This window comes from Alligator sinensis, unplaced genomic scaffold (assembly GCF_000455745.1).
Source record: "Alligator sinensis unplaced genomic scaffold, ASM45574v1 scaffold1283_1, whole genome shotgun sequence".
Classification (NCBI taxonomy): Eukaryota; Metazoa; Chordata; order Crocodylia; family Alligatoridae; genus Alligator; species Alligator sinensis.
This window is the reverse complement of record NW_005842091.1, coordinates 617,113-638,254: the sequence shown is the minus strand read 5'-3', so window position 1 is coordinate 638,254 and position 21,142 is coordinate 617,113. Positions and strand designations below refer to the sequence as shown.

The 21,142-nt window shown below is 50.9% G+C and overlaps 1 protein-coding gene across 2 annotated transcripts in view; it reads right to left on the bottom strand.

Annotated features, from left to right (window-relative positions):
• Positions 1-239: 239 nt before the first annotated feature.
• The window catches only part of CHTF18 (chromosome transmission fidelity factor 18), a 35,419-nt gene continuing 14,516 nt past the window's right edge, over positions 240-21,142 (bottom strand). Inside the window, exons 18-22 of one of the 2 annotated variants that reach the window (XM_006024018.3) lie at positions 18,691-18,821; positions 10,089-10,233; positions 6,012-6,143; positions 1,611-1,668; positions 240-543 (exon numbers count right to left, since the gene is read on the bottom strand). In XM_006024018.3, coding sequence (XP_006024080.1) covers positions 401-543; positions 1,611-1,668; positions 6,012-6,143; positions 10,089-10,233; positions 18,691-18,821 — 609 coding nt within the window. In that variant the 3' untranslated portion in view covers positions 240-400. The remainder of the gene's footprint in view (positions 544-1,610; positions 1,669-6,011; positions 6,144-10,088; positions 10,234-18,690; positions 18,822-21,142) is intronic. The other variant, XM_006024019.3, reaches the window with a different exon arrangement.

Sequence of the window (21,142 nt, the reverse complement as noted above, 5' to 3'; positions counted from 1 at the left end):
CTGTAAAAAGAAAACAAAGACCTTACACAGCCTTTTTGAACTTGTAAAGGAAAAGGAAAACAAAAAAAAAAGATCTTTTATAACAAAATTTTCAATGATTTTCAATACTTTTTGTATATTGTAGAATATACAATTTTGCAGCGAAGAGGCAAATACGAGAACTAAGGGTTTATACATGAAATAAAACCGAGCAATTACTTCACCGGGTTTTTTTTTTTTTTAACTTTTATTTTGTTCATATTTTACAAAAAAAACCACAACAACAGCAGCGGGGGGGGTGGGGAGGGTAACAAAGTAAGAACGAGGCTCGTCCTCGCGCGCTCCACGTAGCAGGCGGGGAGCCGAGAGGCTTTTCTTTCCGTTCTGCAACGTGTCCTTTCCTCGGTGTCGCGGCTTCTCGCTAGAGCAAGTCCTTAATGTAAAGATTGCGCCTGACGGCGTTCGAAACGCCCTCGTTAAATCGGAACCAAACGTCGCTCTTCCCGACCGCCTTCCCGATCTGCTTCTCGACAGAGTCCTGCTCCGATGCTGGACTGGCTGCTGCTAGGCAGGGACGGTGGGAGGGGAGAAGAAACCGTATCGTGATTAAATCGAGGGACTAAAACGGGGTGGGAATCATTAGCCTGGGTCATGGACCTTTGAGGAAGTAACAGTGAGGCAATGGATCCTATATGGACTGTTGCCTTGCTACATATGTGGTCCTATAAATAAGGTATGCAGACTGTAGCCGTATGGGTCTAGAGGAAAAAGCATTCAGGTCTCGTGGTCGAGGTGATCTCCTTTATTAAACCAACTCGATTTTTGCAAACAAAAAAAAAAAATTCTTAAATTGCAAGCTTTCGGTGCAAACACCCTTCCATCAGGCATCAGAGAAAAGGCTGTAAAAGTTGTCCTGGGGAGAAATGAAAATTCACATTTCATACGAGATTTGAAGGTGGTAAAAGTCTCGTGTTTCGAAAAGTTCATTTTATATGCAGATTAGGCTCAGAAAAGCTGGAATAGTATCTTTACCTTGCAGTCGTTTCTTGGTAAGCAGGGTGTATTCATCTTTCTGCGCCCAAAAGCTTGCAATTAAAGATTTTTTTTTTTTGCACAAATCGAGTTGTTTTAATAAAAGAGATCACCTCTACCGTGAGTCCTGAATGCTTTGTCCCATAGACAATTTGCTGTAGCTGGGGGCGAGCGCTTCTTGAACCAGCACTGCCTATTCGAAACGTCACAGCTCTGCAAACACTGAAGCCCCTGTCTAATTTCCTTGGCTAAGTAACATGTCCTTGAAAAGTTTGCCAGAGCAGAGCTGTGGCTGTCTTTATTACACCGTTCGTTATGGGTGCTTCCATACTGTAACTACTCAGCCTTTTCTGCTCCAAGCAGAGAGCTGGATTAACTCAACGACCCCTGAGTATCCCTCGCCCCCTTGCACGTACATATACTCCTTCAGGCTGTTGCAGAACAGACCATGTTAATTGCTAATTGCCGCCCTTTTGGTGAATCAGTTTTAGTAACCCAGAACCACACAAAATAGACCGCCTTTCTACAGCAAAAAGCCACGCCATGCTCCTGGCATCCTTCCACCCTCCCCGTTTAAATAAGGTCTCTTCTGCACATACCTGCTGATGGAGAAACCCGTTTCTTGATGATTTGCCGCCCAAAGAAGTCAGTTGCTGGCTGCCAAAAGCAATAAAACAAGATACTAACATGATCATTTCACACTATATACCCTATAATCGCTAGAAGGAAAAGGATCACGCAAAGGGAACTAACCCGTTGCGCCAGTACACGAAGGCAGCGTTAGGTATTACCGTCCTGCTAGATGACATCAGACCCGGTGTTTCTCAGAAGCCCGACTCTGCAAACTTTCTTTTTAACACAATCTCGAGTTTATGAACAGAAACGATTATCTCCTTTTATCCTACTTTTCTGCCGAGACAGATTTGGACTCAGGTTGCAGCAAGGGAGGTTTAGTTGGTTACTAGGAAAAACTAGTCAGGAGGAAGGTGGCCAGTCCCAACCCAGTAAATCGTGCAAGTAGAAAACAGCCCCCCTGGCCCTGCACCCCTGAACTCAACTCCTGGGGGGAGTGTGGGGTATGGGGAGGGCCTCAAGCAGCCCCTTGCAGGCTGAAACGCTGCCAGCCTGCAAGGGAAACCCCACCGTTTCCCACACTTTTCTCCTTTAAAGGAGAAGCCATTTTTCAAGTGTCTTTTGGACCCTTTCATATATTCTTGCAACCCACTTTTGGGTAGTGACCCAAGGGGTGAGAAATACTGATCTACATAACCAGGTGGAGAATTGTACACACATACACACACAATGTTGCTGGAGGCTGGATCACACTCATCCCATCAGTTAGCCTCTCTATAAACCATGCTGCTGTGCAGCCATGGGGTGCTAGCACACGGTTTGCTGGGGAAGCCCGAATGCCAGGCAACTAAAGGATGCTTGGATTTGCTTCGTAGTCCCGGGTGAGCCAAAAAGTCTGTTATCTCCAGCCGAAGATTAATGACACCCAGTGCAACAAAAAGAGCAGATGGGAGCAAGGGCCCTGGAGCACACTAAGGCACATGGGTTTCTCTTGTTCTAGTTTCCTGACTGCCACTGGGGCAACCCCAGCCTGGGGGCGTGGATGCAGGACTGAGTTTCTGCGATGACATCCCAGCAGGTGCCCCACAAGTGTGGTGCGAGAAGTGAGCGATGGCTCCAGCCTATACAGCCCCTGGACCGTCAAGTGTCTTCCCGCACCCTGAAGGCAGAGACAGAAGCCTAAGTAACGAGAAAGGGCTCCACTCCAGATGTGGTGTAGAGCGATCATTGGGAAGGAGAGGGAAAGGGGCTCCGGACACCAGCTGGCAGGATTGGACCCAAAGGCTGCTGCAGTGCAGCTAGCTGGAGGATCACAGTGCGGCCAGGCTGGCTCCGGGCTCCAGCCCCCTGCGTAGACACGGGATGGCTTTCCTTACCAGCTGTGGGCTGAAGTCTGCACACACTGGCCTGAGAGGGAGCCTTAAAAGCAGAAGCAATATGAGGCACCCTTCCTTGGGGAAGACCAGCAGCTGAGGGGGAAGACCTCAGCTCCGTGAGGGCACACCGAGCCTCCCACTCCCTTGAAAACCTGCGCCACGCTTTGCATGGCAAAACCACAGCTCGCCAGGCTTTGCATCCCCGCCCCGCCGTGTCTCTCCTAGAGACAACCGCTGAGAAAGCAAAGCCAAAGCAGAAGGGGATGTGGGTAGGGGGGTGAGACGCTGTGTCCTCAGCAAGGAGTTCACCCCCAACATGCCAACCCCTTCAAGCTCGGATGCCCAGCTAAAACAAAGGAGCAGGTTTCATGATTAAACTACCAAGAGAGACCGGTAGGAACAGAGACAGGGCGCAGCAGGGCAACGTGTTCGAAGCAAGCTCTGGTGCCCGTGCACTGCTGCATTTTTACCATAGTTGGTGCTTTTAAAGGACGAGAGTCTGCAACCCTGGATGCGATGGGCTGGAATGGACCAAGCCCTGCCGGTGCAGCTCAGCCTTGGGTCTGACAGGGCACGGTGCATCTGGGATTAGAGGGATCTTGGCTGCAATGGTTATTTAGGCATCACATACCTCCAGCAATTCCCCAGGGCCCTGAAGCACAGTGCACCGTGTCAAACAAGCAAGCACAGGCTGGTCCATGAACCTTTCCTTTGCTATCGCCCTTATTCACTTAATTGCCTACAATCCAGTAACTCGCAGCTGGATTTCCAGGGCGTAGCGAGAGCCAGCCAGGCCTTGCTGTGGCAATCAGCCTGACTTCGGTGTGGACATGAGGACGGAAGAACCCCAGGGAAAAAAGGATGCTCTGAGGCAAGATGCTCCTGGGTCGATCCTTAAAATAGGGTCCTCAGCTTGGTTTCGCATCCTTGCAGCCGCAGTCTTTTCCCGGGCTCGCGTGTTGTATCTGCCATTAACTTGATTTCTCCTGGGTGGGATTACGGGCATGTAACGACCTACGGGATGAGCTGTAGCTAGCAGCGCTGCTCTGCTCGCTACCCACGAGCCGGAGGGCTCTGGAGACTGGTGGGAAGTTGTACATTCATTTACTGATCCCTTGCAGAGTCCTTGATTTCAGACATCAAGACACCCCCGCCACCCAAAGCTGGCTCCTCGAAGGCCTCGGGGAGTTCAACCGTGGCTCAGTTCCCAACAGAAGGGGGTCATAGCAAATGTAAATGTCCCCATTTTGGCTAGTCATAGCACTGGTTGGGCCAAATACTCTGTGGGTCAGGGCCCAGGTGCTCTAGGACCCCAGGGCCTCCTGCATCAGCTCTGCAAACAGAGGGGTTCACTCCATGGGGGCGAGAGGCGAGACGCCCTGTGCGACCCCAGGCAATTCCCAGCATCTTCCTCTGCCCCTGGGGCCTGGCTGTAACAGGACTTACCCCCTGGACCAAGTGGGACCCAAGCTGGATGGATGGGAGCTGAAGAGGCAAAGCCCCGCTTGGTCTCCGGGGTCCCGCACGCAGCATCGCCCCCGGCCATCAAGGTCCCAACCCCGCCGGCTTCCACCGAGCCCGACATCAGCTGAAGGCTTTGCCTCCGGGTGATAAATATTGCTAATGCTGCATCTGCTGTAGAGGAGGCAATTCTGCCATCAATATTTAATAGGGACCGTTCTATGCGCTATAAAAACCACCGAGGCATTTCAGGGAAGCGCAGCATCCAATCCTTTTTTGCAGAGACAAAGGGAGGGCTATAAATAACCGTTTTCAACCCTCTTTCTCCCCACCGCCACCAATGCCCTTTGCAAAAGAGCTCATGAGGTTGGCCCCTTCCCCTTCCCAATGCCAGCAGCGTTCAGATCCAAAATCAAAGCCCCCCCACCCCAGCGCTGCTGCAGCCTGCCCAGAGTAGCCGAGCGAGCAGTTTTAAGCACGGATCACGGCCCGCCGCGGCCGTTTAATGCAGGGTTATGTAATCAGCATTAAAAGCAGCAGCATCCCAACATCTGCCACCTCCGCGACCGCAGGCTTAGCCGGGTGTCGGCAGCAGCGACCGCGGTCCGGCCCCTTGGAAGAGCGCTGTTTATTTTTTAATGGCTCCAAGGATGTCAAATCCCAAAGCCCATTCGAACAGAGGAGGGAGCACAAGGTTTCTTAGCTACTTCTCTGCAGCAGAATTGGAGCGCGTTTGCCGACTGCACAGAAACAGGGGCCAATGCTGCTTTCCTTCCCACGTTCTTGCCCCTCCAAGCTCTCGCAGGCCTTGCAAACCCAGGGCTGAGTATCACGGCTAGTTTTATACGGTCATCGCTCCCATGAATGCAGCTGAGCCCTGTTAGGTCCCGTCATTGAAAGACCTGGCCTAAGAGGGCAGAAAAGCAGCGCAGGGTTAGAAACAACGGGAGCTTGATATAAGACCTTCAGACTCTTTCTGCAGCAACTGCTTCATGGTATTTCAATGCTTTTGGAGAGGGGGCAGAGAGCAAAGAAGGAAGAAGTGCAAGAGTAATTGCATCCCTAGCACAGCTGGCATGTCTCGAATGTGGCACAGAGACAGGCAAAGCTGGCATGTCTTGCTGAGGGAGGCTGCCTGGGACATCATGGCTTTCAAAGAGGAGCTGTGAGCTCTTCATCCTCCATCTGAACAGTCAGTCGCACGTGGACGTGCTGGTTTAGCATCTTCCTGCCACAGAGCATCTCCCTATGCCCTACTGCAGGGCTTGAACCCACAGCATCATGGGCAGAGGGCAACCACGGGGAAGGAGACGGGTGCCATCAAAAAAAACCATGCTAGGCACGGTGTTTTTAGAGAGCAGAAGACAATGGTGGTTATTTAAACACTGGGAAAACCACATGCCAATGAGACAACACTTCGTCCACATCTCCCTTCATCAAGGCCAACTGGCAGCTGCCGGATGAAAACTGCTGCACCCAGGCTGGACTCGCATTGCTGACCCCAAATTGGAAACAGCCCCCAGGGTCCAGCTCCCCAGGACCAACCCAGCCCGGGAGACCGCGGCCTCCTCGCAATGGTTTCCCCCTCACCTTCTCATCGAACACGGTGTTCTTCATTATGTGCTCCAGACGCTGCTCGTGGTTGCGGATGCTGCTGGTCTTGGCCGTCTCAGCCTTCGCACCCGGCTTCTCTTCCGTTTTACCTGGGTTGCCTTCGGGGTCCTGTCAAGAGAGAGGGTTTATTTGGACGATGCACGTTGCATTTACAACGCCTCCTTTGCCATAAGTCTTGGCCTGGGAAGCCTCTGCCTGGGAAAGATGTTGTTTCACCACTAATTTTTAGTGCGTGCTTTCAAAGGTCCCTTGGCTGCCATCCAGATCTAGCTCGTGGGGTCTCAAGGTTCAAATACCATCAGCCGATTAGGTCATTTGGTGGACGGGATGCTCCAAGTCCAAGTCAAGGGAGTCCACCCCGACTCCACCACCGATCGATTGGGATGACCTCCAGTAAGTCACTTCACCTCTCTGGTGGCTCCTACCTTTTGCTTGCCAGGTCGAATTCGACTGCCAGCTCCTCAGGGCAGGGGCTTTACAGGACCGAGATCTGTGGGACCCAGGCCCGAGCTGTGCTACCAGGGATGTCAGGCTGTAACAAGTCCTTACTGGCTTTGAAATAAAACTCTGGTTTTGGTTGGGTTTGCCTGGCTGTTGAACTCGCTCCCCCCACATAAAGGCCTGAAGGTCCCCTCGAGACCGATGACAAAGTGTCACCAAGAGATTTTACTTGCTTGGGAATTGGGACAAACATGGGAAACGCACGGGTTTTCACCCTTCTTTCCCTCCTCCATCACACTGCGCTGCAGGTCAATGTTAATTTGGTGCAGCCCGCTGTCAGAGAGGGGTCTACAGTGGAGGGAGAGCAATCTGCCCCCAGGGCCGCGCTTCCAGTTAAGCCTGCAAGCCTAGAAGGGTTTTCCCTTGAGAGCCTTTTCCTTTCCCCCCACCCCCAGGCCTGGACATTACTGAAGTGGAGAACAGGCCTTTCACTGAGGGGATAAGCAAAGTTCATGGTACAGGTGGCATAACTATACCCCCATCACATATCCCAGCGCCCGACAGCTCGAACGCTCCTGACAAGGGGTCTCATCCCAAGACCAGAGCTTCCTCCCCTCCTTCCAGCAGCTCTACCATGCAGTCCAGCATGATGAAGGCAGCAGATGAAACTATGTGGCTGCCTTCCCTTGCTCACCCATGTCCCCGACCTCTGGTAAACCTCAAGACCCAGCTGTCCTCCCCCCAGGAAATAGCTGCTCGTCTTGTCTAGCTTTTCTATTTCCTTGTTGCCACCTGCCAAGTCTCTGGTAGGAAGGGAAGGAGAGGGGTATTCAATGGCACGGAGGCCTGCTAGGGGCCTGCTCCCCATTGCAAGTCAACAGTTGTTTGGGCCCGTGAATCTCTCCCTCGTGAAGTCCTACCTGGGAATCAGGCCATACCTGAGGTCAGGTGAGACCCACTGCTATCCCACACCTGAAAGCCAGATGGGTGACTTCACTGCAGAGCTGTGATTTATCCCCAGTAAAAATATCTATCTATCTATCCTGACAGTATATATGTCTTGACATATAGATAGATATTGTCAAAACAGATATGTATACTGTCAGGATAGACAGACAGACAGATCTATCTATCTTGATAGTATCTGTGTCTAGATAGATAGATAGATATAACTGTCTCTCTCTCTATGCTGACAGTATATGTCTTGACAAATATACAGACATATCTATCTATCTATCTAGACAGTATACATGTCTTGACATATAGATAGATATCGTCTATATATATACACACACACACACACACACACACTGTCAGGATAGATAGATAGATAGATAGATCTATCCATCTATCTATCTAGACATTATATATGTCTCGACATATAGATATTGTCTATATATTTGTCAGGACAGATATATATATATATATATATACTGTCAGGATAGACAGATAGATAGATAGATCTATCTATCTTGATAGTATATATGTCTTGATAGACAGACAGGTAGATAGGCCTATCTATATATCTAGCTATCCTGACAGTATCTATGTCTTGAAAGATATGCAGACAAATCTTTCCATTTATCCATCCATCTGCTAATCTATTGGTAAGTCTCTTCTCTCCTTTTACTGCTCCTTGCAGTCACTCTGAAGCTCACCCAGTGCCTGCGCTGGCGACTGCTGCACGGTCCCGGGTGTCCCCAGAGCCACCAGGCAAACAAGAACCCTTCCGAGATTTCTATACCGCCGCGTTTCCGCACTCGTGCTCCCTGAAAAAAACACCCTCTCCTACAAGAAGCGGCTCTTAAGGATTAATTATCTCACACGGCCGTGCCAAGGGAAGGCTCCGCTCAAAGTCATTAAAACTACATGAGCCTAAATGAAGCCGTTTCAAAGCCTCTTCGCTTCCCCACTTTGCCCCGCCCCCGCTGGGTCTTTGTTCCAGACGAACAATCCCCGTTTTCTGCCACGGAGGCGCCACCGTCTCGGGACTTTGCCGCCGAGCTCAGGGCCGCTAATGTATAAAGAGCAGAAAGTTGTAAGTGGAGACAGCCTTGGCTGGCGGACGGGCATGGGGCATGGCACACGGAGCCTTGAGTGGAGCATTCATGCTACTACCCGACTGAGCTCCTGTCTCCGGAGGGGAAAAGCAGCCATCAGGGAAGTCAAATTCAAGAGGTTTTAAGCTTAACCATCTCCCAGCAAGGACCAGGTCTGTGCTTTGCAGGGTGGAGGCAACTTGCCCTCCCCTCCACTCCCCCATCAACTCCCTTCCCTTTGCACATCATTAAGGCCATCGAAGCGTTATCCAGCAACCCTACAATCCCCCAGCCAGGATCTGACCTACCAAGAGAGATTTGGTCCTCCCTGAATTGCATCCAGACACTTCATGAAAAATGCGGACACTGACTCCATAAATGGAGTATCAAAGAGAGTCTGGTTTGCGATTGCGGTGCGATTTTTCAGAACAATTGCCCCATTACATCATTTAAGGGCGATCTAAAAAAATCAAACCATGCAGCTACCCCTGAAGCAGTCAAACTGGTTATCAAATTTAGGTATTAATCTATGAACGTTGTAAACCTAAACTGTCATACGAAAGAGGGAGCTAGCCAGAACAGCTGCGGTAACAATTGGTCCGTTGGACGGATGCATCAGAGCAGTTTGTGGCTCTCCTGGCCCAGGGGATGGGCACGGGGATCAGTTGCTACAAAGGAAGCTAGGATCGACTTCACGGCTTTGTTCCTCTGCAGCAACAGCCTCCTCGCACGCTTTTACCACGTGGCAAAGGAGAGGTGATTTACCCTCCCAGACACTGCCAGGGAAACCCTTCCTCTTGGCGATGGAGAAAATGACCTCACGCTGCACAGGGCTTTGGGGAGAGAGCAGGCAGCAGGGTGTAATGAGAGATAACGAGGTAGTTACTGTGCACTGGGAAAAGCAGAAGCCGGGCCTCGCTGCAGGGACAAGAAGCTAGTCAGCTTCTTACCCAAAATGTGCCCATTGCAGTCAGATGGTCTAACCCCACATTGCTGCCCCCCAATTCGCCATCTTTTAAAGGGCAATAAGCATTTATAGCTGGGCAACCACAGCCTAGCTCCATGCCACGCTAGCCTGGCGCATGTGCTTTAAGCCAAGGATGGACACGGGGGTCTGGTGCATAAAATACAAGTGCTGATGGGGGAGGGATTATAATCCCGGATTTCATTAGCGGAGCGAAAGCTCTCAGACTGCGCTCTGCTTTGCAGGAAAGCTGCCAGCTGAAAGGCCTCCTCTCCCTGCTCCCTACCAAGTGGAAAAGCTGGGCAGAGCTTGCAGGGATTCCTATAACACCAGCGGACGAGAGAGAAAAGCCACTTTGCCCCAAGCTGTCCAAGGGGACCAGTGATTTGGGGGCCTGCCCAAATGGAGAATGCATCCCGGGGTCTGATCCTCAGCCACGGCATGGCAGCGTTTTCCTCCAAAATCATTAGTTATTTTGCAAAGGCTCAGCCGTTGCTATTCCCCCTGCCACCGTGGTCTGCGTAGCCTGCACCTGCTACCGCGGTCCTCACCGTGCCACGTGTATGAGCCTGCCACAATCGCCCCCCACCTCCGCTGTCCCCTGCCCACCTGGCTGGCATTGCGGGCTTGCAGCACGGCTTCCGTCCTCCGCATCTTTTCCAGCTCGATCTCTCTTGCAATGAGCTGCTTGGCCTGGTAAGTCAATGGCTTCCGAGCTGGGAGGTCTGGGAATCTACAGACGTCTTCCACGTTCCTGCAGGGAACGAAAGAGCGGGTTGTGGGGGGAAGAAAAAGAAAAGCATGGTAAAGTGATGGGGCCCATGTGCAAGCACTAGTGGGTGGCATCTCTCAGCCTTGCAGCTGGCAGAGGCCTGGAGTTCAATGAGGCGCCCGTCTCCCATATCTGTGCTTTTCAGCATCTCTGCTGGGCTGCACGACTACGAATCTGGAGGCTTTGTTTCGCCTTCAGCACAGCCGATGGCGATTTATGGAGCATTTGTTCTTCTCTCTCTTTCTTTTCAGAACAAGTGGGAAGGGAGCGTGGTGTGGCAATGACAGGGCAAAGGGCCAGGAGCGAGGAGACCTTTCCATCCCTTCCCATTTCCTCTCTTTGTGACTGTGGACAGGTCAGTCTTTCCTTGTGCTAACTTTCCCCACCCTTAAATATGGACCTGCCTCTCAGGATTGTGCTGAGATTTCTCTCTCTGGAAAAAAAATACCTTTGAAGTCACCTGGCAAAACGGGCCAGACATCCAAAACAGCATCAATCCAAGGGATTTTAAACCATCAAGAATTCACGGCGGGCTACACGGTTTTGCAGTTTTGATTTATTGCGAGTGGTGTAACAGCAGTACAGGGAGCCAGCCCAACAGCCCCGGGGGAGCCAGGACTCCCTTTATCCATGCCAGAGCAGCAGCAGTGAAATGGCCCTTTGTGCACTGCTCTGCACAGCAGCATGGGGAGATTCAAAGGACTTGCATGCTCTTGGTGATCACCAGCTTGCTTCTCTTTCTAAACAGGCTTGTCCTTTTTCCAGAGACTGATTGCAACACCAGAAAGGACCATTACAACCCGCGTCGAGACTTTCCTGCCCACCGCAGGCCGGGAATGTCAGCTAGTCATTCTGGTACCGTGCCTGCTAATTGCAGCTGAACTAAAACGCATCTTCTTAAGAGCCTTCCCATTCCAACTTAATGGCTCCTAGCAATGCAGCCTCCGTGGCGTCCCTTGGTAAACGGCTTCAGTGGTTAATTGCCCCGGCTGTCAGGAGCACGTGCCTTATTGCTAGTCTGAATTTATCTGGCTTTGGCTTCCAGCCACTGGGTCACGATATGCTTTTGTCTGCTAAAACAAAGAGCTCTTTAGTGTCCGATATCCTCTTCCCGTGCAGGCACTTATCTGCAGTGATCAAGCTGCCTCTTAATCTTACTTAGGACTAGCTATGTCTCAATCTCATGGTCCCAATCTCAGCCTCACTGAGCTGAGAGCAAACCCTGAAAGCAGTAAAATGCCTGGACCGGGCACGGTCACTACCTTCTACCAGTGCCTCCAAAAGCTGAATTATTCACCCCTTTATTCCCTTTTGTTCTAGTGCCCCGCCACTGAGCTGCTGCAGAAGCTAAACCAAATAGGTGCCCTGGGTTTAAAATATTTTTAGAAGATTATTCATTGAGAAATCCTGGATTAAATGGATTAAGGGAATAGGGCGGAGGAGAACTAGGCAACAAAAATGGCAATGAAACTGGGGAGCAGATAATTCCTACAGCTTAAGTGCCCGGCCCATCGCGCTACAGGCAGAACGTGCATCTAACGGGAACCGAGATGGGGACAGTGGTAGAGGACATCTCCAAGGAGAAGGGCGTTAATCTCTGGTCTTCCCTTTGATGCTGGGGCTTTAACGCCTGATCCAAAGCCCGTGGGATTCGGTCCATTTACTGCACCAGGCTTTGGATCTAGACTGAAACAGAGAGCAAGTTCAATCTCTGAGACTTAACAAGGTCTGAAGTGACGTGCCCGAATGCAGGACTGCCGGTATCAATGGATTTAGAGAGCAGGTGCATTCAGGACGAAGTCTTGGCATTAGGCTACAGCAAGGGAGGGAATAAAGGCAACATCCCTAAGGTCTCCTCATCCTCACAAGGGCTCTCGAGGGAGCTGCACATCAATAAAGAGCTGTATCACCCAATCCAAAATTAACCCCCACCTCCAGGTCCGGCCCTATGTGGATTCAGTCGCAGCTAAGTCAACCAAGCTCGTGATACAGAAGACAAGCATAGGAAGCAGTGCAGATATAGTCACCCCGGGGCCTACAGCCCATGTTGGAGCACAGCCTGCTGTGTCGCAGGTTTTTTTAAAGTTGCCTATTGTATTAAAAGTGTCCTACTGAGTTAATGGTTTTAATAAAGCAACCCGCAGATGCTGCTGGGGAAGCCTTTTGCCACAACATCCTAGCCGGCACCCTACGTAGTAAGGAGAGAACGGATCCTATCCACCTCCCGTCATTTATTTCATGGAGATATGGCTATCAGGAGTCACTGCGGTGAAGCAAAGCAGTTTTTATTCTTAATGGGATTTGAACATCAGGCTTGAACGAAAGCCGTTGCCAGTACAGTTAAACCGGGAACGCAGCCTAAGCCGCTCTCAGCAACCCAATTACCACCCTCGTCTAACTATTTTATGTCTTATTTGCATTCGATATGCTTCCTAGTTTGGGACTGAAAGTTGCTCCTTCCCGGTTTCCTGTCAGCCACCCTTAACGAGAAGCAATAAAGGGGTAAGACGAGCCTCTGCATCTGCAGGAAACAAACTTCAGAAACCGAGCGTCGTTTTTAAATGCGGCTCCGGTTGTTTCAAACCTTGCTGCGCTCCTGAATCTTCCTCGGCTTGAAACAACTGCCACCGAGAAGGGAAAGGACCGGATCTCGGTGTCTTGGTTTTCCACTGGTACATCACTGTGCAACCCAGAGTGCAAATAGGACACCACACAGCTTTGCACAGGCTTTGTTACAGTAATTATCAGTGCACGGCAGAAAACACCAGCCCAAGAAAAAGCCCAGGCTCAAACTTAAACGCCAAGCATTAAAGCAGATGCCTGCCACAAGCTCATGTCATGGGGTTTCCACTTTTTGCAGTATTTCATTTTAGGGGATGAGTGGGGATGACACCATTTCACTACAGCTGGAAGTAAGTTGTACATTTTCTCACAGAAAAAGCCATGTGTGCAGCTTCTACGAAGGTTAAGGAATGAATACAAGCCCATCTATGGCAGAGGGAGTTTGCTAGCAACAAGGTGCATACAGTGAAGCCCATGCAAAAAAAAAAACAAACCAAAAAACCAGGGGGATGACTTCTGGTCTTAAAAGACCGTAAGAAAAATACTCGCAGAGGTCCCGAGTACAGTTCCAGTTTACCTTAAAATCAGAAGGGCCCCCTCTGTTAAGCTTCACCCTTATTAGTTTGCCAATTCAAAGTTTTACAGTCCCTTGGGTACTCCCTTGACAAAAGGTTTCACTGTAATTAAATGCAGGTTTTTGATTTAAACGCAGGTTAATTTTTTCTTTTAATTAAATTCTTTGCAGGCAGAAAATGGATTAGCACAACTCTTAGCTTTAGTCCAGGTCCTATTAGTTTTACAGTGTAATGCATTCCCAATGCCTGGGATGAACTGAGAGTACTGTAGGTGTATATAACACAAAGTTTTAAAATGACTAGGATCCAGGGTCAGTAATGAAGTAGCGTTGATACTAAACCCAGCAGATAAAAAAACCAAGGGGATGAATTTGTTCCAGGTGTACCCGCATCACTGTCAATGAGGTTACACCAAGCATCACCCACAAACCAGAGCGAATAGAGCCCAATCTTCGGAAAGGCTGTGGACCACCAAGACACGTCGGGACTGGCTTTAGCCCCCAGCCAGTTGAGCAAAATTTGATCTCCTCTGTGTGCAGGTGAACAGAGACATCACTCGCCCCATTGCAAGCCTCTCCACGAGCTTTTTAATAAGTCTACAAACTCATTTTCAGCTCCTAATGAGCGGCACAGCCAGAGCAATGCTGTACAACCCAACAATACCAATCAGAGCTACACAAAGAGACCTCTAGCAACACAGACATCCCATTAGTCCACGTTAGTCTCTCTTCTGGTTTTACATCGTGTGGACCACTTAAAACAAGGAACGGACCCCGGACAGATTAGCTCATTACACTGCAAATCTGTGACCAAACCTATTTTTTATTGCAGTGGGCAAACACAGCCTTCAAGCCACCGTGCCTCACTAGGATCGAAACCAGCCTCAACGTGCAGATGCAGCCTGAGCATTTAACCCCCCACAAAAATTCACAAGGAAGGATAACTATCGTCCCCGAGCTGAGCTGCGTGTTTTGGGGGAATATCAATGCTTTCGAGTGCAAGAGGTTGTCTCCTTCCAGCTCCGTTCTGGCAGGATGCGAAGTCGGCCTTGGACCAACTCATCAGCCAGGTGTAAAATTGCTCCAGGCGAACGTTTTGGTGAAGGTGACTGGACTGCTCTGGGTCTGGAGGGAACCCATGGGGAGAGCTACACGCAACGTCTGCAAACGGGATCCCGGCAAGGGTCCTGTCCTGGGAAACCGGATTCCGAGAAAACTTGTATGTCAGGTTTTCCTTCTCGCGGCAACGAGACGCTGCCGTCAATCCAAGCTTTCTCTCTCCGTCCGCATCTGCCATTTCCTTCCATCAAGTGCGGTCTCATGTTGCACTGGTCGTTTGAGAGTCCACCTGCCCCCTGTCAAGAGGTCTTTCACTGCTTGGCGAGGTTCAGGCCATGGTGACTGTACTTCTCCGATAAGTTCCTCGCCGTCTCGTCCAGGGTGGACTGCTGGACCGTGGAAGGCAGGTAAATGAACAGGTAGATCAACCCGAGGAGCAGCAAGGCAATCGCCAGTGGCACCCCCCAGTCGGTGATGAACAGAGTCTCGTGGCAGCGAGCCTGGAACATAGGAGCAGCGGCTCGGGCAGCATGCTAGCGACCCGCGGGCAAACGGAGAGCGGCCAACATCTTCGGGTCTTCCTCTGCCGGCTCTTCACACCCAAGAAGCAGCTGCTTTCCCTGCTTTAATCCGATTAAAGCAAACAAACCATCTCACTACTCCACCATCCGCTCAAGGCGCAGCGCGCAACCTTGCAGGTGCCGAGACAACACAATGCAAACCCTTCCTCCGTGCTGCCCTCGAGAGGGAGAATCGTCCCCCCGCCCCACACCCAAACCCTAAGAGGTCACATGGGGAGGGTGGGAGATCACTGACATATTAGCACATTCCTGGAAAGAGGCAGCTCAGCGATGCAAAACCAGGAGGAGGGAGGGGGGCAACCAGCCCCACCGAACAAACACACAAAAACAGAAGGCATTTATATCCAAAACCGCCACTAAGCCCCTTAGCTCAATAGAGGGGATTTGGAACAAGAGGACGTTTCAGCAGAATTAACCTTGGAAGCGCTTTGCAAAAAGACTCCTGGCGTTTGCAAGAAAGGAAGGAGCAAAAGCGCTTTTTGACATTTCGGGGGGAGATTTTCCAAAGCACCCAAGAGATGAGCGAGCACAAGTCTCATCTGCTCCTACCCTCCATCCTGCATCAGTCAGATAACTCGCTCCCTGCCTGCGTCGGCCACAGGCGCTGCCGAGATGATGCTTTCTGCCTGGTCAAAGGCCCAGTGACCAGCTTCAGAAGGGATGGAGAGTGCCCCCATCGTAGCCTGAGGCTTGGGCAGCCTGCTTCATGGGCCCTAGTGATCAGGAGTGGTACAATCTGGGTGCTACAGAGACATAAATCATGGTTATGCTTCCCATTCAGGTTCCATTTACAATAGGAGAGGTTAATAAAGGATTTCAAAAAGTCATTTCACTAAAGGGTTAATCCTTTACTTGAGAAACCTGGCACAAAATCGCTGATACCCATGGATAGGGCCCTCCACAAACACCTTCTGCTGAGGTGCTTATAAGCCTCTACAGCACACACTACTCACATCTGTTCAATGCTCACATCATCTACTCATCATTTGCAAATGGATCTTGATGCAAAGTAATGTAAAAATAGCGAACGCGGCTCAGGGGTGTTGGCACAGCCAGAATTCGTCTCTGCTCAATCCGAGGTACAAATGTTAGATTAAAAGTGCCAAAAAAACCAAAAGAAGAAGGAAAAAAACCCATTAAGAAGCTTGTGGTTGTCCCAGCATGCAGACACCTTTTCCTGAAATCACCCATCATCAGCCACAAATGCGAATCAAATGTGAAAATCTGGTGCGAGATGTATTTGTGACCTGGCCAAACGGCTGAAAGCATGAAAACGTCCGAGGTGAAACACCGGGGAGCGCTCGTCCTCTTTATGTGGGAGCTGGAGCAAGCGGTTTGGGGCTACAGCGTTGTCTACAGGCCCGAGGCCGCCGTCACATGTTGCATATATTACACAATTAACAGGTGAATCGTGCAATAAAATTTGGAGTGGCCATACATGCAGCGTAATTCTCACACCACCCAGCTATAAAGAGAGGCAACCAGCTACAGAGTTAGCGCTTGAAAACGTGTAACGACTTCATAGCTGGTTTCTATCCAGCTTTACATTTGAACATCTGGCAGGGCCCTCGGCGTACACACTCCTGGAGGTGGGAACCTTCTTCGTGTTGGTTTATACAAGGCCCAGGACAATAGCCAGTAACTGGGATTTTGAGGAATCGTAGAAAATTCAGGTTGAAGGGAGCGTGGGAGGTCACATCTAGTGCAACCGCCTGCTCCAAGCAGGACCAGCCCCAACTACATCATCCCAGCCAGGGCTTTGTCTAGCCGCGTCTTCAACACCTCCAAGGATGGAGAGTCCAGCACCCCTCTGGGTAAGCTGTTCTAGTGCTTTGCCACCCTCCTAGTGAGAAAGTTTTTCCTAATATCCAACCTAAACCTCCACTGCTGCAACTTGAGCCCGTTGCTCCTTGTTTTGTCAAGGAAAGATGACACAACCCATGAGAGCTGCTACCTTGGACCTACCAACACTACAGTCAGCCTACCAGACCCACTGATGATGCTCTTAAATGATCTCCATTTACCAGGTCCTCCTCCCTTGACTTGACTTATAAGTATTAATTACTACCTTACAGGTTTTCTTTCCTTTTTGTATGGCGCAAGACAGACTCGTTCTCAGCTCCGCAGCTTCCCTAATGGCTGCGTTCGTCTCACGGGACTCAGAGCAACATCCGCTCTTAATCTGTCCATCATAATGGATGCAATTCTTTTATCAAGGTTAAAACCAAACAAGTCTAACAAATGCCAGTTAGACTAGATGGGATAGCCAGGCAGCACTGATAAAACATCTGCTGGGGAATTGTTTGGGGGGTTTTTTAATGGGAATCAAGTGCAAACAGCTGCTCGCTCCCCTTTACCTATTAACAGTTAACTGCAGGGCATCCGATTTAGAAACACGCTGCCAAGGAGGAAGAGGGCATGACCTTGAGATCCAGGAAAACCTGCTACAGAAATGAACAAACGAAAAAGCCAGATTGGTGAAAGTAAAAGAGGATCAAACCAAGGCTGATTAGTGAGCAGAGAGCAAGGAAGAGGGGGTGGCGAGCGGGTGGGAAGGTGATGTGTTTACAATCCCCGAGCAGAGAAACAACAGGATAATTTCAGCCCGGCTGCTTTCTGTTCCCGGCCTCGGAAACACTTAAAAGCACTTGCCCTTTCCCCAAATACTGCAGTGAACCTGATCCTGGCACTGATTACCGTATTTACCTGAATCCAAGACGACTATGCATGCAAGACAACCCGCTATCATTAGACTCCATACGTGGAAAATGTAGACATTTCCCTGTGTTAAGTGGGGGAAAAGCTCGTCTTGGATTCGAGCACACGTGGTATAAGCCAGACAGTGATGGCTCTGCGCCTTGAGGGGACACTGCTGACCTTTCTGTCAAAAGGCAGGAAACTTTGGTTAAAAGCTAAGTTGTTTTTCAAAAAAAATAAAGCCGAACCTGACGGGGAAAAGCTCGTCTTGGATTCGAGCACACGTGGTATAAACCAGACAGTGATGGCTCTGCGCCTTGAGGGGACACTGCTGACCTTTCTGTCAAAAGGCAGGAAACTGGTTAAAAACTAAGTTGTTTTTCAAAAAAATAAAGCTGAACCTGACAAAGGAATGGCCCGTTCCCCTCCCAGCTCCCGACTGCAGAAACGTCCTAGACTGCTGATAGGAAAGCATTATCCATTTGCCTTTTTCCCCTGCCCCCGGCACTGGCTACTAAACTTTGGGATGCTCTCGTGCAACTTCTGCCCTATGAGGAGGACATCTTCCAGTCAAACTGTGAACGTCACACCTTCTAGTGGCACAGTTAGAAAGCAAAGGGACTAGTCGTCATCCTGGGGAAGGTGTTTGCCCCGTGCCATTGGCACGGCCGAGATGCATTTTCACCTACCTTCCAGAGCTGGCTGGCAAATGGCACAAGGCATGGCAGGGCTTCAATCCCTTCCCAAACTCTGGATATTTCTATTTGCCATGTCGATGCTGGATTCCCTATTGAAGCCTTCTGGCCTCACCAGTATCTTAGGACAGCAACACCCACAGAGATGGAGCCCACCAAGAAAATTTCTGCCCTCTGTTCCCTTTTAAGATGTCACCTTCCATCTCTGCCAACCGCTCCCCGACACACGGATGCCACCAAAGCCGCTCACGGCGTGTCGCTGCCTACTTACGGGTCGAGCTGGTAGATGTACTGCCCCTCCGGCGTGCGCTCCTGGTGGTAGGTGAGGTTGTAGGCCAGCATGGTGCTGATCAGGCTGGCCAGCTGCTGCTTCTCCTTGAGACTGTACAGCTGCGTGTTCACCTGCAGAAGAGAGAAACAGCCCAAAAGGTGACCCCTTTCCACAAGCACCCACCACCTTCACAAGTCTTCTTACCTCTATTGAATGGAGAGGCTGGGTGACTTGCCTGAGGGCATCCAGGAAGCCTGTAGCAGAGCAGGGATGGACACCAGGTGTCCCCCATTACACTCTGCAATGGAAAAGACCTCCGCAGCCCTCAGACAGACCAGAGACAGCCCCTGGTTGGCATAAAGCCCCTTTCCACTTGGCGCTGGGCCTGAAAGGCCTCTGCTCTTCCCCCCCAGGTCTCAGTCCGGAGAAGGGCGACAGCTGCGGTGGGTGAAGGGCAGGGCCTTTCGTTCAGCTTCTGGCAGGTGCCAATAAACCTTTAGTGCCAGCACTGGATTTCCTGAGGCTCAAGCACTAATGCCGGGCTGTACCGGGGAGCCCCCACCCGCTAGCATGGAGGGATTAGCTGGAAAGCAAGCGCCGCTCACGCGTTGCCCACAGAGGTCAAGAAGCCTGTCCGCCGGGGTCTCTAACGAAGCCTCATTTGATCTCTGGGAGCAGAGCGCTGAAGCCGAACCCGGCTCCCAGCTGCACTGATTTAAATGCAGGGGGGTTACAGGGCAGGTACGCCAGACTGGCCCTGCCATAGCGGGGCAATGCGGCCCTGGATCCACAGCCCACGAAACGTGCCTATGCGCTGCACCTAGACAACTGATGCTTATATTTCTGCCGGGGGAGTCTGACCGTCTTCCTACCGTCGCTGAAATATAGCCGTTTTTGGGGTGGGGGCTGGTAACCAGCAAGCATTCAAAAGGACCTCTCGAGAGGTGCAGACAGTGAAGTGCAAGGAAGAGGAATTGTAGTCCGAAAACTTCAGACTAACTCCTCGTGGTCCCTACAAATAAAACCAGCTCATCGGTATCCCCCGGTGCACACAGGCTTCACTGAAAGTTGCACACATGTGGACTATGGGACAAACCAAGCAGCTGAGATTTTGCAGCAGAAACGCCAAATCTCGACAGAAACCCAATCTCAAGATCCCAGGGCTTTGACTAAATGCAACTGCCTTACCACAAAGCACTGGTTTGAAGACACTGGTTAGTGAGCGGGTTTTGTTCCAAGCCCTCTCCCAAAAGGCTTTTTACATAACCGTCCCCTGAAATCTGAGAGCAGGGGAAGGTTGCCAGGGATAAAGCTTCGACGGACGGGGGAATTCAGGGGCTGAGAGCAACCCTGGCACAGCCGGGTGATGGGATGGTGCCTCTCACCTGCAGCCCAGGTGCACCCAGCAGATGCATCCTGCATCCCACGGGGAGCAAGACAGCCATTTCCTCTCCCCAAAAAATCCTTACAAGGGGAATGGGCTCCAGGGCCAGGGCAGAAGCCCAGGACTAAATGGCTCCCCAGCGGGCATATTGCAAAGGATCCCCGCGATGCAAAACAGCAGGAGGCTCTTTGAAGCCGACCAGCACCAGAGATGGGATCTGGATTGCTGGAAGCACTGGTCTGATGCAGCGGTGGTTGCAATGCAGAGAAATGATGTAAGAATCACAGCCTTACAACCAAGTCAGGGCCATTCAGGAGCACACAGGTGAGTTGCAGAGGGGGAAATAAAGGCTCTTGCACTGCTCCCGGCAATGCCCATGGAGCTCCTTGCAACATCAGTCCCTCTCCTTACCCAAAACCAAGCGCCTCTTAAAAAAAACCTGCCGTTTCCCACCCATCAGCTCCGTCCCGTGCAGATAGCGACTCCGGAGCCGACGTGAAACCTGTTGCTGAGTCTTAAATCAAGGTCCCAATAGACAGGACCCCCACGGTCAAACCCATGACCCCAGCTCATCTGTTCCCTCAGGGCCCTGCACTGGATCAGCCAGGGAGACCCTGCATCAGAGTGGGTGGGAAGCTTTCCTGGACACCCGTCCTTGCCGCATCTCTCCAGAGATGTCAACCCAACAGGCTCCTTCTGCCCTTTTTTCCTTCCCCTCATCCTAAACCCAGGACAGCAGAGGCACCGGCTGAGCTACAAGTGTTAACCGGGACTGGGAACAATTCCTACCATGAGGCTAATAAATGAAAGCTTTGGGATATTGTTTTCAGATGGTTTCCAAGGAGCCCAACAACTCCCAGCTGAACAAACCCCCGGGGATGCTGCTTTCCCGGGCTATTTTAATGTCGTGTTTGCACAGAGCTGCCAGGGACAGTCCTTTGGACCTGGAGTTTCAGGCTCTCCTTCCCAGGGGTGTTTCAGACAGCGGAGCGTGAAAACAAGAAGCCACCGCTGCTTCAAACAACCTGGGCTGAGCACAGCCCGCGACTGGAAACACGGCAGGCTCCA